Source organism: Primulina huaijiensis, chromosome 15 (genome assembly GCF_012295235.1).
Source record: "Primulina huaijiensis isolate GDHJ02 chromosome 15, ASM1229523v2, whole genome shotgun sequence".
Lineage (NCBI taxonomy): Eukaryota > Viridiplantae > Streptophyta > Magnoliopsida > Lamiales > Gesneriaceae > Primulina > Primulina huaijiensis.
Window position 1 is genome coordinate 9,309,435 of NC_133320.1, and position 16,369 is coordinate 9,325,803.

At 34.0% G+C, this 16,369-nt stretch overlaps 1 protein-coding gene across 1 annotated transcript; it reads right to left on the reverse strand.

Moving 5' to 3' along the window:
* Positions 1 to 1,626: 1,626 nt before the first annotated feature.
* On the reverse strand, positions 1,627 to 4,997 carry LOC140959286 (uncharacterized). Its single transcript, XM_073417157.1, has 5 exons — positions 3,659 to 4,997; positions 3,106 to 3,343; positions 2,537 to 2,986; positions 2,351 to 2,456; positions 1,627 to 2,265 (listed from the first exon to the last, which is right to left on the reverse strand). Exons 1-5 carry the CDS (start codon positions 4,995 to 4,997, stop codon positions 1,627 to 1,629), a joined length of 2,772 nt encoding a protein of 923 aa, XP_073273258.1.
* Between the last annotated feature and the right edge of the window lie 11,372 nt (positions 4,998 to 16,369).

Consider the following 16,369-nt stretch of genomic DNA (forward strand, 5'->3'; position numbering starts at 1 on the left):
CCCCAAGCAACTAGCCACACACATTACACCCGAAACCCCCAAACAAACCAACCGAGCCACCCACAACCTACCCCTTCATTCCCCTGCTGAACCCAGGCCAGCAGCTCATGGCTTTATCCCAGCCCCGTCATGGATCCAATTGGGTCAGCTTCTTGGCCAAGATCTCACCATGCACGGCTGCACCACCCCTAGCCTTCGCACTAACCCAAAACCGAACCACCCCTTGACAAACACCTCACGGCACACATCTTATACCACCAAGTCTCGACTCCAGCCTAGAGACATCATTCTCCTCAACATAATCAGCCCCTTAGGACCCTTGTTCGGCAGCCCTTGCACCATGGTAACACACACATGAGTTATGCACAAGAAAAAATCGTTTTCATGTACTTTCAAAGCCAAAAACACAACCACCATTAAAGAACTATGAAACTTTCGAATAAATCACACATGACAGAAAGTATATAGCGTGAATGATGCAAAAACAAAGATACATGGCGTGCCTGGTGTTTTTGTGAAATAAAAGATGAAATGAAACACACGGCGGAAGGGGACGCTAGCTTGAATGGAAATGGAGGCACCGAATTCTTTGTTGCTGCAACTCACGAAGAGAATGGTTGATTGGAGAGGGTGGGCGGCTGCTGAAGTTTAGATTAGGTTTAAGATTAATTAGTTGCTAGGCTTAAGCTTAAATAGATGGTTAATGGGCCCTATAATAAAATTAAAAGGTAGAAAATGTGTTGTGAGCCCAATAAGCTTAAAAGTAGGCCCATTAAATCCAAACACACTCCCGAAAAATATTTCGTGTTTGAAAGATTTTGAAAATATTAGCCGAACCTTTAAAAAAATCCTCCGATTTGATAAACTTTGCGTACCGTAACAATTAAAAATCATGCGGGTAAAAATACCCAAAAATTCCCAATTCTTGAAAAATATCTTTAAAACATCTTATAATAATTAATAAAAATTAATCATGTAATAAAATAATTTTCGTGAAAATTCTCCGGTCTCCAATCCTCGTTCGGGCATGAAGTGCACCTAGAAACCTTAATGCATGAACTTATAAAATAACATGAAATAAATTTTAACATGTATGAATTATGCATAAATGCATAAAAATAATTAAACACAATTTACTGAAATAAACATGTATTTAATGCTTTAAAAATTAATTAAAATGCCAAGGAAATTCAATAACTTGCATGCATGCCAACTTTTTAAATTATATTTACTAACATGCTAAATTACCATTTCTTAAATAAGTCTTTATAAACTTGTCTCAATACTCCATCTCCAATCCGGCCTCACTTATTTAACTGAAAAGGTGACAATTAAACTACTGCGTAAAATAAATAAATTTAAGGAAAAGAATTTAAATACTCATGCAATAAAATCATTTTAATTTAAATACTAGAATTATGCATGGCTTATACGTAGTCTAATTTACGGGTTCTACACAATATATATAACAAAAAATAGGATAAGAAATTCATCTTCAATAGAAATTCAACAGATACAAAGATTAAAAAAATTATAACTTCAATATTGTCTACGAACTCCTACTCAAAAGCAAAATACATATTAATATTGTCTACAAATACATCTTCAAAAGTAAAATATCTTTGGTTAAACATTGTCGACCCAAGTCCCATCACAATCTTCACGAAGCCATGATGGTTCATTGTCATATGCTCCGTCAACACCCATTGATGGTAACCCTCTGGTAAAAGATTGATTGTCAATTAAAGTGTCTTCCAATTCATCATCATCAATGTGTTCAAATGACTCTCTAGTAGGAGTTGCAAGTACAATACTCCACTCAGGATCTTCAATGTAAAATACTTGCTTTGCTTGACTTCCCAAGATGAAAGAGTCGGATTTGAATCCAATTCTTCTCAAATTTACCAATGTGAAACCAAGAGCATCTACTTTAATATCATTATTATTCTCCACCCAATTACATTTGAACATTGGAATTTGAAATTTGTGGTAATCGAGTTCCCATATTTCTTCAATAAGTCCATAAAAAACCATGTATGAAACAATTTGGTTTTTATCCTTGGAACTGGCAACTTGCATTGTCTTTGCGACTAAGCTTACTCCAGAGTTTTGAGTAACTCGTATTTCATCACGTTCTTTTGTAGCATATGTAACCCCATCAATCAGATAACTTGAATACTTTAACACTTTGTTGCTAGGTCCATGCGCCGACCACTTCAATCTTTCTGATATTTGATGGGTGGAACGGTCAACTAAATGTGCAACCTATATTTCACAATGCCATAAAGTTAGATTTATGTAAGATACCAAGAGTTGTATGCATGTTAATATCTAGTATTTTGGAACTTACAGTATCACGCAACCAGTTAGTAAACCTTCGGTTATGCTCATCTTGTAACAACTTTTTGGACTTGGCTTTATGAGGAAATCTTGATTTCAAATCCACCATGTGTTCCCTAATGAAATAATTTCTAATAGATAAACCAATAGAATGTATGCAAAGTGCATGAAAGAATTGATAGGTTGGAGATCTTACTTGACATAAAGATCAATCTCAACATCATTTGTCAATACATAAAGATGTGCTTGTTGCAGCTCATCATGACTAGTGAAGTGCACAACTCCTCCCGATAAAGGCTTAGTAAGTTCTATTTCTCGATGCCTTGATGGTATCCCAATTGTGTGGACATTAGATAGATAATCTGAGCAAAATTTGACAGCCTCTTCAGCAATGTAACATTCGGCTATACACCCTTCAGGCCGATTGTGATTGCGCACATAACCTTTCAAAATCTTCATGAATCTTTCAAATGGGTACATGTGCCTATACCAAATCGGTCCACACAATTTGACCTCCCGGACAAGATGAACAGTTAAATGAATCATTATATCAAAAAATGAGGGGGGAAAGTACTTTTCAAGTGAACACAATATCAACACAATCTCTCTTTGCAAGTCATCCAACTGTAAGACGTATACCACTTTACTATACAACACATTGAAGAAGAAACACAGCCGGTTATAGTATCTCTGACATGTTTTGGCAAGACACCGCGGATGGCCATTGGAAGCAATTGTTGCATTAAAGTGTGATAGTCGTGTGACTTCAGGCCAACAAGTTTCAAATCCTTCATCGACATAAGGTTTCTAACATTTGATGAGTAACCTACAGGTACCTTCACTCCCGACAAAGAAGTGCAAATACTTCTTTTCTCATCCTTACTTAGTGTGTAACATGCTGCTGGCAAAAACGTTTTCTTCTCCCCAATCCTTGGTGCCAATTCAGTCCTTAAATTCATTTCCAGAAGATCTAATCTTGATGCTACTCCATCCTTTGTTTTTCCTGGAACATCAAGTAATGTACCGATAAGACTTTCACAAACATTTTTTTTCAATGTGAATCACATCAAGAACATGTCGAACATGTAGAACTTTCCAATACTCAAGTTCAAAGAATATTGATTTCTTTTTCCAGCATGTTATCCCGTCATCTTTCTTTGACTGAAGCTTTTCGCTGAATTTTCCACAATGATAATTAATTCTTTGAACTCTTTCTAAAATTTCATTGCCACTCAATGGTTTTGGTTCGAGATTAAATTCTTGCTTCCCATTAAATGCCTTCTTTTGCCTTCGATAAGGATGACTTAAAGGTAGAAACCTTCTATGGCCTGTATATGACATTTTCTACAATGTTTCAACCTTGTCGAATATGTTTCTTCTGCACAAATAGGACATGCATGATATCCTTTCACAACACATCCAGACATGTTTCCATATGCAGGAAAATCATTGATTGTCCATAGTAGAACAGCTCTAAGAGAGAAACTTTCTTCTCGATATACATCATATGCTTCAACACCTTTATCCCATAAGCATTTTAAGTCGTCAATAAGAGGCGCTAAGTAAACATCAATATCATTACCCGGTTGTCTGGGACCAGATATCAACAAAGTGAGCATCACAAATTTTCTCTTCATACACAACCATGGTGAAAGATTGTATGTGATCATTAAAAAAGGCCAACAACTATATGCAGAACTCATCAAACTATGAGGATTTATCCCGTCTGCTGATATAGCCAATCTAAGATTTCTTGGCTCACAAGCAAAATCTGGCCACATGCGATCAACTAATTTCCAAGAGGGCGAATTAGCTGGATGACGCAAGTATCCATCACGAATTCTTTTATCAGCATGCCAAGTTAACTCCTTGGATACCGCCTTATTCCGAAACATTCTTTGAAATCTTGGAATAGGTCGGAAATACCACAAGAACTTTGCAGGAATTCCTTCCTTTATCTTCGATTTGTTGCCCAACTTCCACCTTGACGTCCCGCAGGTAGGGCAATTTGCAAAATCTTCGTACTCATTCCGGTATAAGATACAATCATTAGGACAAGCATGAATTTTCACATAGTCCATCCCTAATGCGCGTAAGCTTTTCTTTGCATCATACAGAGATGAAGGCAATTCATTGTGATCTGGAAGCATTTCTCCAAACAAAATAAGTAGATCAGTGAAACTTTTATCACTCCAACTATATTTTGCCTTCAAGTTAAATATCTTCACAACTGCAGATAACTTTGTAAATTTAGCACATCCAGGATATAAAGGTTCATCTGCGTCTTCAAGTAGCTTATTGAATTGGCTTGGATTCTCAGCATAACTTTCATATACACAATGCACCATATCTATAGGTTCCTCACTAAATGATTTGTGTTCATCTTGTCCTACTCGATCATTATCATTCATTGAGTTACCTTTCGTAGATCTTTCCCCATGCCATATCCATGTATGATATGTCAAATCCATACCATTACAATACAAATGTGCCCTGATAGTTTCAACATTTTTCTTCCATAGATTACCACATCTTGCACATGGACAAGGTATTGCATCAGAATGGATAGCATTTTTTAGCGCAAACTGCAAGAAAGACTCTACTTCAACATCAAATTCATGTGATAGCCTATCTTTTGACATCCATTCTTTGTCCATACTTGGTACAACTACTCAACTAACAATAAGCCCAACCCCTTCAAAACAATTTGAAATAATATTAAAAAATCTTTTATTGATAGACTATCTTTTTAATATATATACACATACACATGTATACATAAAGAGAATTTTGTTACAAACACCAAAAATTGTTTTAAAATTTATATTTAAATGATATAAATTGGTTAATGGTTGAATTCATGTAGCTACTCCTTACCCAAAGTAAGCTAGTAAGACTCTTGCGAACTTCCCAGATCAGAATACACCTAATGGCGTTGGAAATAGTTCACATTTCACACAAACACGCTCTGCATCTCATCTACCTTACACAAAAGAACCACATTAATCATTTCTGCTTCCAATACAAATCATTTTCTTTCAATGACAAGCAACAACCACAAATAAAATAAGGTGAACCGATAACAAGATTTGTACTAACTTTACTTTAAGAAGTAAAAGGAAAATCACACACAAGTTCCCAACCATTCAAAACTTTCAAGGAGGAACATAATTGATAATAAAATCAAGCATCAGCGTTGAATTGCGAAGAGCCTAGAAGATGGACAATGTAGCTAATGAATTTCCATTAGGCCTTTCTTTACTTCTAAATCGTAATACAGCTAAGAAATAACAGTGAAAACAAAAGGGTTCCACAATCATCCAATTCTCAGCGCATTACATTATAAAACCCCAAAATTAAAAGAAGCTAATTTTTCTTATAATAAAACTGTAAAGAATAATCGAGCAATCAGCGAAGGTAAGTAACGTTCTTAATGCGAATAATGAGCATACTCATAACATAAGAAATCACAACAAAAGCAACTCCAGCTGACGCGCACGACACATTCACACTCTTCGCGTGTTCTTATCGAGTGCCAGACCCATCAGCTACTTAAAACTACTATAATACATCTCAAACAACCTCACATGACCCAAATAATCGAGTGAAATTCTTACCCAAACGGATGACAAATCGCGCGCAGAATAGGACTAAGATTCACGACCTTGCCTTGCTCAAAACTACCGATTACCGTTGCAATCAAGGTCGACCGGACATGGGCTACCTTCGCCGGTCCTCGGTGGGGGGGGTGTGTGTCTCGATACTTTAATTATAAGGTGAATGTGTGTTATGCGATATATAAGTGTGAGGAATTAGTAAGGATTTTGGTTTTTTTAACAACATTTTTTTAAACATTGTTGTTAAAGGAGTTAGAGTGTTGCTTTAAAAGTTTTTTTTTTTTGTAATACGAAAACAGTTTATTTAAACCGTTGTCTTAGGCCCTAAATTTGTACATCAGACGACGGTTTATAAAACCGTTGTGGTAGCTACTAAAAAAATCGTTGTCTTTTACTGACGTTAATAAACAACGGTTTTTAACACCGTTGTCTTAGCTACATAAAAACGCGCTCATGGACAACGGTATTAAGAACCGTTGTTGTAGCTACTAAAAAACCCGCTCATAGACAACGGTATAAAACCCGTTGTTGTAACCCATAAAGGACAACGGTTTTAAACAAAACCGTTGTCTTATAAAAATAAAAAAATAGCACAAAGACAACGATTTTTAATACCGTTGTCTTTGCAACCAAATAGCACGCCCATTGACAACGGTTTTCTAAAACCGTTGTCGTTCACCCATAAAAGACAACGATTTTTTAAAAACCGTTGTCTTTGACAAAGAAAAAATTAATAAAGACAATGGTTTTGGTTAAAACCGTTGTTAAAGGGAAAAAGACAACGGTTTTTGATAAAACCGTTGTCTTTTGAGTGTCGTTGAAAGTAAAATTTCTTGTAGTGTTTGTTATTCACGATATATACATGTGGAGTCTTTAGACTCACTAGACTTGATTGTGTAGGTACTGATGAGGCCGAGGCCGAGGGCGGAGACCAGTGAGTTGGCTTGAGGCAACGGTAGTAGGAACCCGAGGACCTCATGTTTTAGTTTATGCATTTTCTTATGTTCAATCTCAGTTTTAATACGTTGGATATATTTTTAAGTTGTTGTTTGAAAACAATATTTGCTTCCACTGTTAATTTAAAGGTAAGATTATTTACATGTTTATTTTATAAATGAGGCAATATAATTATTTATTTAGAAAATTTTTAATAATTCCGCTAAAATATGAATACGAAATACGAGCCTTTACACTAACCCTCCTCTAACTTTAAATAAGACCCTTAATTTAAAATAATTTGCACAAGTGTTAAATCTTTAAAAGTCTTGAACTCATAAAATTACTAAATAAATAATTTAGGCCTTAAAAATGTTAAACACTCAATAAGTCATTTAAAATGCCCCAAACTCAGCTTAAAATAAATTTCTACATTTTAAAATTGCCAAAAATCGTCGTCGGTCTCTTCTCCTCGCTCCCGCCTCTAATAATCGCTTGAAACATGAAACTCAAGAAAATATTTTAACGTGCATCACATAAACATAAATAATTTAAAATAATGCATTTAAATAAATCATGCATGGCTATTACTCAATTCAAATTTAAATAAATGAATTTAGCAATTAAATAAATGCATGGGTTTTACGTGTAATGATTTTGAGCTCTACAATTAGTTTCAATTTTATTATCTTTGTGATCAGTTTGCTTTGTTCTGGCCTTCTCAAAAGATGAGACAAACTTGTGATACTCATTAACCATGTCGTGAAGTGTGGAAATGAGATCTTCTCGTGTGAAATCAGTTGAGCTAAAGTCGAATACATGCTGACTAGTTGACTCCAGGTCTGTTTCATCTGCCACCAGACACTTGACTTCTTCATCATCGTCACTGGAGTTGCTCAAGCTTACAGGTTCTAAATCTGTAACGTACCGTACTTTTAAACTATTTAAAATTTGCGGAAAAATTAAAATTTTCTTAAATTCAAAATAAACTTTCAATTTTCGTTCATAAATCAATTGTTCATCCAAAAATATTTGCATTAAAATAGATCACCAATAAAATTTGCTAAAGAACAATACTTGGTTAAACGTCGTAAACAAAACGTGAAATCAGAATAGTTGAAACATGGCATAAAAACTTAAAACATGGGCGGTCCTAGGGTTTAGCCTCCTGCTCAGTCCGAGCCGGCAGGGGTGGGGACCAATGAGCCAGCTTGGACTGAGCACGAGGCTAAACTTGAGGACCGCCCATGTTTTTAAGAAATTATGCAATGTTTCAAATACTCTGATTTCACGTTATTGTTTATGTTATTTAAACAAGTGTTTTTAGCAAACTTTATTTGTGATATTTTCATTGCAAAAATTTTGAATGGCCAGTTTATTGTTATTGTAAATTGAATGTTTCTATTTAATTAAGAAAATTTTTATTTTTTCGCAAATTTTAAAGTAGTTAAAAGTACGGTACGTTACAAAATCACAGTCTGATTATGCCCATTTCGACTTGCTTTCCTCAGCTAGAAGCACCTCATGATTCTCGCATTGCCATGGTCTTGACATCCCATTCTTTGAGAAGACCTCTGACCATTTTTAGTACCACTTCTTTGTTTGAATACACCTTTCCAAGTGCATTCAACTCGTTTACAATGCCACTGATCCTTTCATCATATTCATGCATGGATTCACCTACTTTCATCTTGATATTATCAAATTTTTGAACAGCAACTGATAGTTTATTCTCCTTGGTTTGGTCATTGTCTTCACATAGCTGGATCAGTTTCTCCCATATCTCTTTAGCAGTTTTCCACATTTTGATTTTGCTGAAAGTAACTTTATCCAGCGTTTTGTATAAGATGTCCTTAGCCACATTGTCCAAGTTGGCTTTCCTCTTGTCTTCAGTTGTCCATTCCTCTCTAGACTTTTCAATACGTTGTGGTGTCCCTTCAGTTAGGGCAACAGCTGTATTAGCTTTTAAAATTTTCATGGGTCCGTCAATGATAAAGTGCCACATGTCGTCGTATTGTGCAGCTAAATGAGCCTGCATTCTGATTTTACAATCATCGAAGTCTTCTCTGGAAAACATAAGAATTTTGTTGATGAAGACATGGTAATAAGTTTAGTGTATAAGAATATTTAAGGACAAGATTCAACTGCTATGATACCACTTGACAGGAACGGTTATGAGCTGAAAAAGTGTTTATAAGGAGGGTTGAATAAACACTTAACGATTTTCACAGCTTTTTGTAATATTGAGTCAGTTTAGTGATAAACTGAAACTCGGAAATCTTGTCAGTCGATATCAGTCAGTTAACAAGTAGGGTGCGGAAATAAACTGACTGAAAGTTATAACATAAATTGAAATAAGAACACAAATATTTTATGGCTGTTCGGAGATTTCAATCACTCCTATGTCACCCTTTCTATCAAAAAGATATGATTTTTAATAAAATACTTTGATCGATACAAAAAATTGCAAAGACCCACTTCAGTCTTGGACTTAACACTGCCAAACTGAAACTCTTAGTTTACAAATGAAATTCTCAGTATTCAACTGGACTTGAGAAAGATTTAGCACAACTGATCTCTTTAAAATCAAGTATTACAACAACAAATATTTGTGCTAGAAAGCTCGTAGTAGCCTGATTGCTATTAGTAAATACAATAAGTGTGAGTTTTGAATATTAGTATAATTTCAGCAGAATGATTACAAGTAAGTCTAATATCTTTTTTTGCTTCGTCTCTGCTATTTATAGGCTTTCCTTCCAACGGTAACAATTAATAAAATTTGAATCTTTTATTTATTCGTTGTTCGCCATGTCAACATTCCTCTGACATTCGTACACTGCAGCTTTTTCTGAAATGCGGCACTCTCACTATTAGTTGCAGTCTGCTTGTACTTTTGTCGGTTGAACGTCTTTATTCTTGACATGTTCAGTTGAAAGATCAGCTGAAAAACAATAGATGATAAGATTACAACTGTTTGTAGCAACTGATCAGTTTCCAATTGATCAGTCAGTTGTCTGTGAAGTTCAGTCCAGCTGGTTCAGTTGCTCTTGATTATCTTCGCATTAACCTTCATTTAAGGCAACTGTCAGTTCGCATATTTTGATCAGTTACCGCCAGTCTTCTCAATCAGTTAGTTCGATCTAATAAACGTTCAGTTTGTCAAATCACCGAAATTTAGTTTCCAACTGGTATGTATGTGTTTATGTGTGAATGGAAGAGTCCTAGTAATTTTTCTTGGGGTGCGGCGTGAGTTTTGAATGGAATAAAATATCTTGGAAGCTTGATTATTTGATAAAAAACACATGTGCAAGCGTAGGTCCATTAACCTAGTATAATAGGCCCATTAGATAATATTTAAAATATTTTGTTTAGGTTGCTTTTCGAAAATAATAACCGAGCCTCCAAAAAGTCCTTATTTTCGTCAAAGATTGATTGTCGGTTTAGAAATACGACTCGGCGTGTAAAAACGCCTCAAAATACCAATTTTCGAAAATATATATTAAAATATACCATATATTAAATAATTAAAATTAATCATTTAATAAAAATATTTTCTTTTATAAGGTCCCTGGTCTCCGTTCCTCGATCGCGTCTCGAATACTCTTTAAAACACTGTTTTATGTATTCATGTAGAAGACTACATTTTAAACATGTAAACATGCCTACCACATTTAATTAATGCAACTAAAACAAATTGATTAAAATACATAAGAAATTTGATAACTTTCATGCATGTGGTTCACGTGGACCTTCAAGCTTTCGTGACATTACAATCTACCTCCCTTAAATTAAATTTCGTCCTCGAAATTCACTTATCCTCGATAATCAAAAAGTTTAGACTTAATTCTAGTATCCCAATAATCCACGCTTCCGATGCGCCTCTCTAATAAAATAAGTTTTATGCTATCTTTATGTCTTCTCAATCCTAATTAAATTTGAATTCAAACTCCTCGTTTGCGAATTACGACTTAAAACGACCTATGATGATTTAGTTCTATTTTACTATAACCTCGAATTTTGACTTTTCTCATAATTCACAGTATTTGAAATGGAGGTCCAACCTTATCATATCTTACTTTCCTTATACTACACCCAAGATGTTCATCAACCTATTAAATTTCAACATTCAAATCCCAAAATCATCCTTTATTAAATTTATTGAACTCAAGATATGCTAAAGCTTTAAATCCAATTATTAGCATTTATGCAATTCAACTTAAGAGATCATACCACCAAAATTTACTAATCGACTTCTATCATGGGTAATACACTTAATAATTAAACCTTATCTCAACCCCATAATAATATTAGTCTAAGATCCTTGAATCAAATCCTTATCCTGCGGCACCAACTAATGTAACTTAATTATTTACAAGTACATCCCAAATATAAAATTGCTTCAAATCTTAAATTTCGCCCAGAATTTCATATAAACACTTATATCATAAACTTGTAATTCAAACTTACACAACCAAAATATTCTTAGATAACATAATTCCAATACACATATCCACTTAATCTCAAGTTTCTTAATGACTTTCAAAAATTCCTCAATTGCCTTTATTTCTTATAAAGCATAACATCTAAATTTTTATGAGTATACCATATATACTTAATTCCAAATATCAGGATATTACTATACTTTTAAGAACAAACATTTTAAATTTCCCCAAGACATGATGTCTATCTCACTTCTTACATACGTCTCCCAAGTAACCTAATCATCAATCATACCCAACTTTCTAAAAAAAAATTAACTCTAACAAATGTATAATTTTAACTCATAAGATCATGACTAAAACTTATGATACATGTAAATCAAACCTTAAGTTCTCAAAAATATGTTAACTTAATGTCTAATCCTATAACTTAACTAATTGATCAATTTTACCTTAAATTGTCATCACTCTAACTTTTTAATTTGCCACACATTATTTCACCAACGCTTAGATTTTCAAGTCCAATATTGATGATTCTATAATGCACTTAATTACCATTCCTTATAGGATTATAATCAAGATATTTCAAGGTTCTAAATATCTCTTCAAGCCTAAATCGTCGAAAATTCCTATCATTTAAACCATTCAATTCTCACTTTTTGCTAAACTAGTCCCCAAATTTCTTAACAATTGCAAAATTAATTTCTAATTTTCTCGAAAATTATTCAGTTGGTCCTTAATTTTGAAAATTCTACAATTAACCCATAAGTTCTTGGCATTCATAATTCCATTCTATAGGTTTCCTGTAACATAAAGTTCAATAATTTTAATTTTATTAAACCCAAAATCAATTCTCATAACCAATATTACCTTTCCATCAAAATCTAAAATCCCAAATTATACATTTTTATATTTCTAAAGACCGACGCAGTCTCCGAATCATTATTCCTTATATGTAATTCTTAAAACTTAAATAAACTAGTAATCACGAATCATCAGTATTTTCTTAGAAAATCTACATATCCCAAAAATATTCGTAATCTTCATGATTAACTTATGATCCAAAAGGTAGAACATCAGTACTAAAACCCAAAAATCAATATATTCAAATCATTTTCAACTTTTCCTAACGCCCATTAACCAAATTCTTAAACATGTCAAATTTCACTACGAAACCAGCATGCATGAAAATCATATAATATCTTATTTCATATCGTAACATGCATAAAAATTCTAAAGCATCTAATCTTTTAGCATAAAAAAATCATGCAACCATGCAGGTTTAATAAAAAAAATCATTTATCCTGCAAACTTAAACATAAATGCCATTTAACTTCAAAAAGTGTTTAAACATGTAGCTTAAACGCATAAACCATGTAAACATGCAGGTGATAACATTAAAAAATTTAAATTTACAGACTTGAGGCTTGATGACTGAGCTTTCCGGAACTTGCGGTGGCACAACCCTTTGCAGGAACATTGCTCTGATACCAACTGAGACTTCCACTACTCGTTTTTCTTTAAAATGATCTAGAAATTTTTTTCTTAAAAAAATTCGACCACACACACATTCATATATATATGAATATACTTTGCACCATTTAAAATCAACTCACAAACTAATTATTTAAAAATCTAAAACCTAATTCAAAACATAAAATCGTAATTGTCAACCAAACCTTAAACTAGCATCTTTCAAAATAAAGCATAAACTCTTTAAATCCTCTCAAACCTCTCAAAAGCATCAAAAATCGTAAAATCTTTAAATTAAACTTAAATCATAAACGTAATTGCGGAAAACTACTGACGGTCCTCGGATTGTGTGCACCTTCAGTCCAGCTAGTTCAACCATCAAATCCTCTATCAAAATATGCTCACCTGCATTGTTCTTACCTAGTGAGTCTAATGACTCAGCGAAGCTTAACCATGATAGCGAGTAATACATATACATCCACAAACAACAGTGAAAATACTTTTAATAAAATAGCTTTTCAAGAACATAAACTTTAAATATATTCCTTTCATCATATACTTTTTTTTCTTTCATCATATACGTATACGTTTATCTTTTTATTGAATTCAGATCCTTAATTGTGACTTTCGTATTATCCGTAGGTCGATGGATTCATCTACGTATAACCGCGGTATCGAGCGACGGGGACATCAGCGACACTCTCACCCTTCAACTGAGCCTTGACCTTACATATCAACATTTCATTTCGATGGAAATACGATCGTCCATCTCTCTCTGAGACCTTCTACCGTAAACGGGCTCTCTTTGGGGCCTTTTCCCTCACGATATCCTCAATCATATCAACATATCATTATATTAGTCACAATCAATTCACTTCCTTCAACTTTTCATATTTCCATCACTTATAAAAATTCATGCATATATAAATCATTTTTCTTTTAAACCAAACATGCAACGTGTCTCTTTTAGCATTAACATTTCATCATAATATTCTATATATATTTAAAATAAACATTTTAACATTTATTACATTATTCACGGCACTGCCAAGACTTCTAACATTTTCAGGTGTAAAATGACAATTTTGCCCCTGAAATTCCCAATTTATCCTTAGGCCTTGAAACGACGACCCGAATCCATCGAAACTTAACATAACACCTTAAAATACACCCATATATATTTCTTAGACGTAAGTTTTAGCTCCTCAACTAATTTTCCAATTTGTATTTAAATTTAGACGTACATCTCGGTTTTAACCCGAATTGACTAGTGACTTTACCAAACTTGAATCATAGCTTATTAACACCTAACCATACCTTATACCACCCAATTCAAGAAATTTAGAACAATTAAACAACCCTAAGAGCCTAATGAATTTTTCTGCACCAATTTATCAAACCCTAGCCCTAACCAACCCTCATGTACTTTGATCCTAGACCCTAACCATGATGTCTAGACCCTAAAAAACCCTCTTAGGACCATGAATGACCCCTAGAGACCCTGCTAGACCAAGCTTAAAGGACCTAGAACCCACATCCCCTCAAACCCGACCCTAGAAGCTTTGCGCGCCCATGCATCACGCTACAGCCCCTTTCTCTACGTACCAGCCTTCCCTCAAGCCATATAGGACCATGACTAGACCTTATTAGGACCCCTGGACATTCCCCAATAGCATCCCACCGCCGTGCCTTTCTAGAACTCCAATTCGAAAACCCTAGTCCTTAAAACCCAAATTTTCGTTCAATATTTTTGCCCTACCTGTACATCCCTTAAACATGCATCTAAAGACCCTTAAACATGTCAAAAAATGTCCCTTTCCATAGCCCTACCATGGCAGCAAGAGTTTTAAAAGATGAAAACTCTAGTTTTATCATATTTATGCCATAAAAACGAAAATAAAAGAAGTGTATCATGTTTTTAATGCAAGTATGTATCAAAACATATAATATGATGTGAAATATAAGTGGAGGAAGATTAAGGCATGCCTTTGCGTATTTCACACACGAAAAACAACTTGCGATCCGAGAGACGTTGGCGGAGAGACGGGGGAAGTAGCTTGCTGAATTATCTTCAAACCTTGCATAAATTCCTCTTGAAAATGTGTGGTGTGTGTGTGTTTATGTGCTGATGGAAGAGTCCTAGTAATTTTTCCTAGGGTGAGGCGTGAGTTTTGAATGGAATAAAAGATCTTGGAATCATGATTATTTGATATAAAAACACATGTGCAAGCTTAAGCCCATTAATCTAGTATAATAGGCCCATTAGGTTCATTCGATAATATTTAAAATATTTTATTTAGGTTGCTTTTCGAAAATAATAACTGAGCCTCCAAAAAGTCCGTATTTTCGTCAAAGATTGATTGTCGATTTAAAAATACGGCTCGGCATGTAAAAACACATCAAAATACCACATTTTCGAAAATATATATTAAAATAGATAATATATTAAATAATTAAAAATAATCATTTAATAAAAATATTTTCCCTAATAAGGTCTCTGGTCTCCGTTCCTCGATCGCGTCTCGAATATCCTTTAAAACACATTTTTATGCATTCATGTAGAAGATTACATTTTAAATATGTAAACATTCCTACCACATATAATTAATGCAACTAAAATAAATTGATTAAAATGCATAAGAAATTTGATAACTTCCATGCATGTGGTTCACGTGGGCCATCAAATTTTCGGGACGTCATAGGTAACATTTTTGAGTTTTTCTTTTAAAACAATAGACTCTGAGATTGATTACATTTTCAAGATTTGATAACTGCAGTTATTTTACTCCGTCGTTGGATGGTTTTTGTACAGTATAGGTTTCGAATTTTCCTTGGATTTAGGAGAATTATGGTTTCGTCCATTACTTTTAAAAATAATTCAATAATATTTTGGCAGCAAATGTAATGCTAGGTTACTCCTACAAATGATTAATGTGTTTATGTCGTTTGTTATGCGCTTATCGATTTATTATGACTTACATGAATGATGTCGTTAGTGCTCCTTGTATTATACATATGGAGCTATTAAAATCGATTGATATATTGATACTGAGATTGAATATGAATTATATATTGTCCATGGTGTATTGATAATTAATATATGTCTAAATCGTGGTAGTAAGATGTGTAGATAAAGTAGTGTAATGAAAGTTGGTATGGAAATGCCGGAAATGAGATGAAAAATATGGCAGTTCTTACGAGTTTTAGCATAATTATTTGGATATTGATCCAAATTATGTGAGGCCACAACCATTAAAATCTAAGATATAATGCTACCACTTTCATGTTTTGGGGTTTGTCCATATCATTGTGGAAGACAAGCCAAAAGCGCCCCGAAGTGTGCCGTGTGTATCGCCATTCTTGCACTGACACATTTTGGTAGAATGAGAATAACGCTTTACTCAATTTAGAAAATGATATGATGCCAATTGTAGATGAAATCCAAGACATAGAGCTAAAACTTTCATGTTGACCACGTTTCCAAATTATTAAAGGACAATGTTTGTTTTTATCAAATACTGACAAGGCGACGTGCAGAAGCGCGCCCGAGCGGTAACATTTTAC

Bases quoted from the DNA above. Each gene is read 5' to 3' on its own strand.
- LOC140959286 (XM_073417157.1), bottom strand. From the start codon at position 4,997: ATGGACAAAGAATGGATGTCAAAAGATAGGCTATCACATGAATTTGAT. The intron at 2,987-3,105 runs GTCACACGACTA...TGTGTTGTATAG, and splicing joins TTGAAACTTGTTGGCCTGAA to TAAAGTGGTATACGTCTTAC. The intron at 2,457-2,536 runs GTAAGATCTCCA...TTATTTCATTAG, and splicing joins GAGATTGATCTTTATGTCAA to GGAACACATGGTGGATTTGA.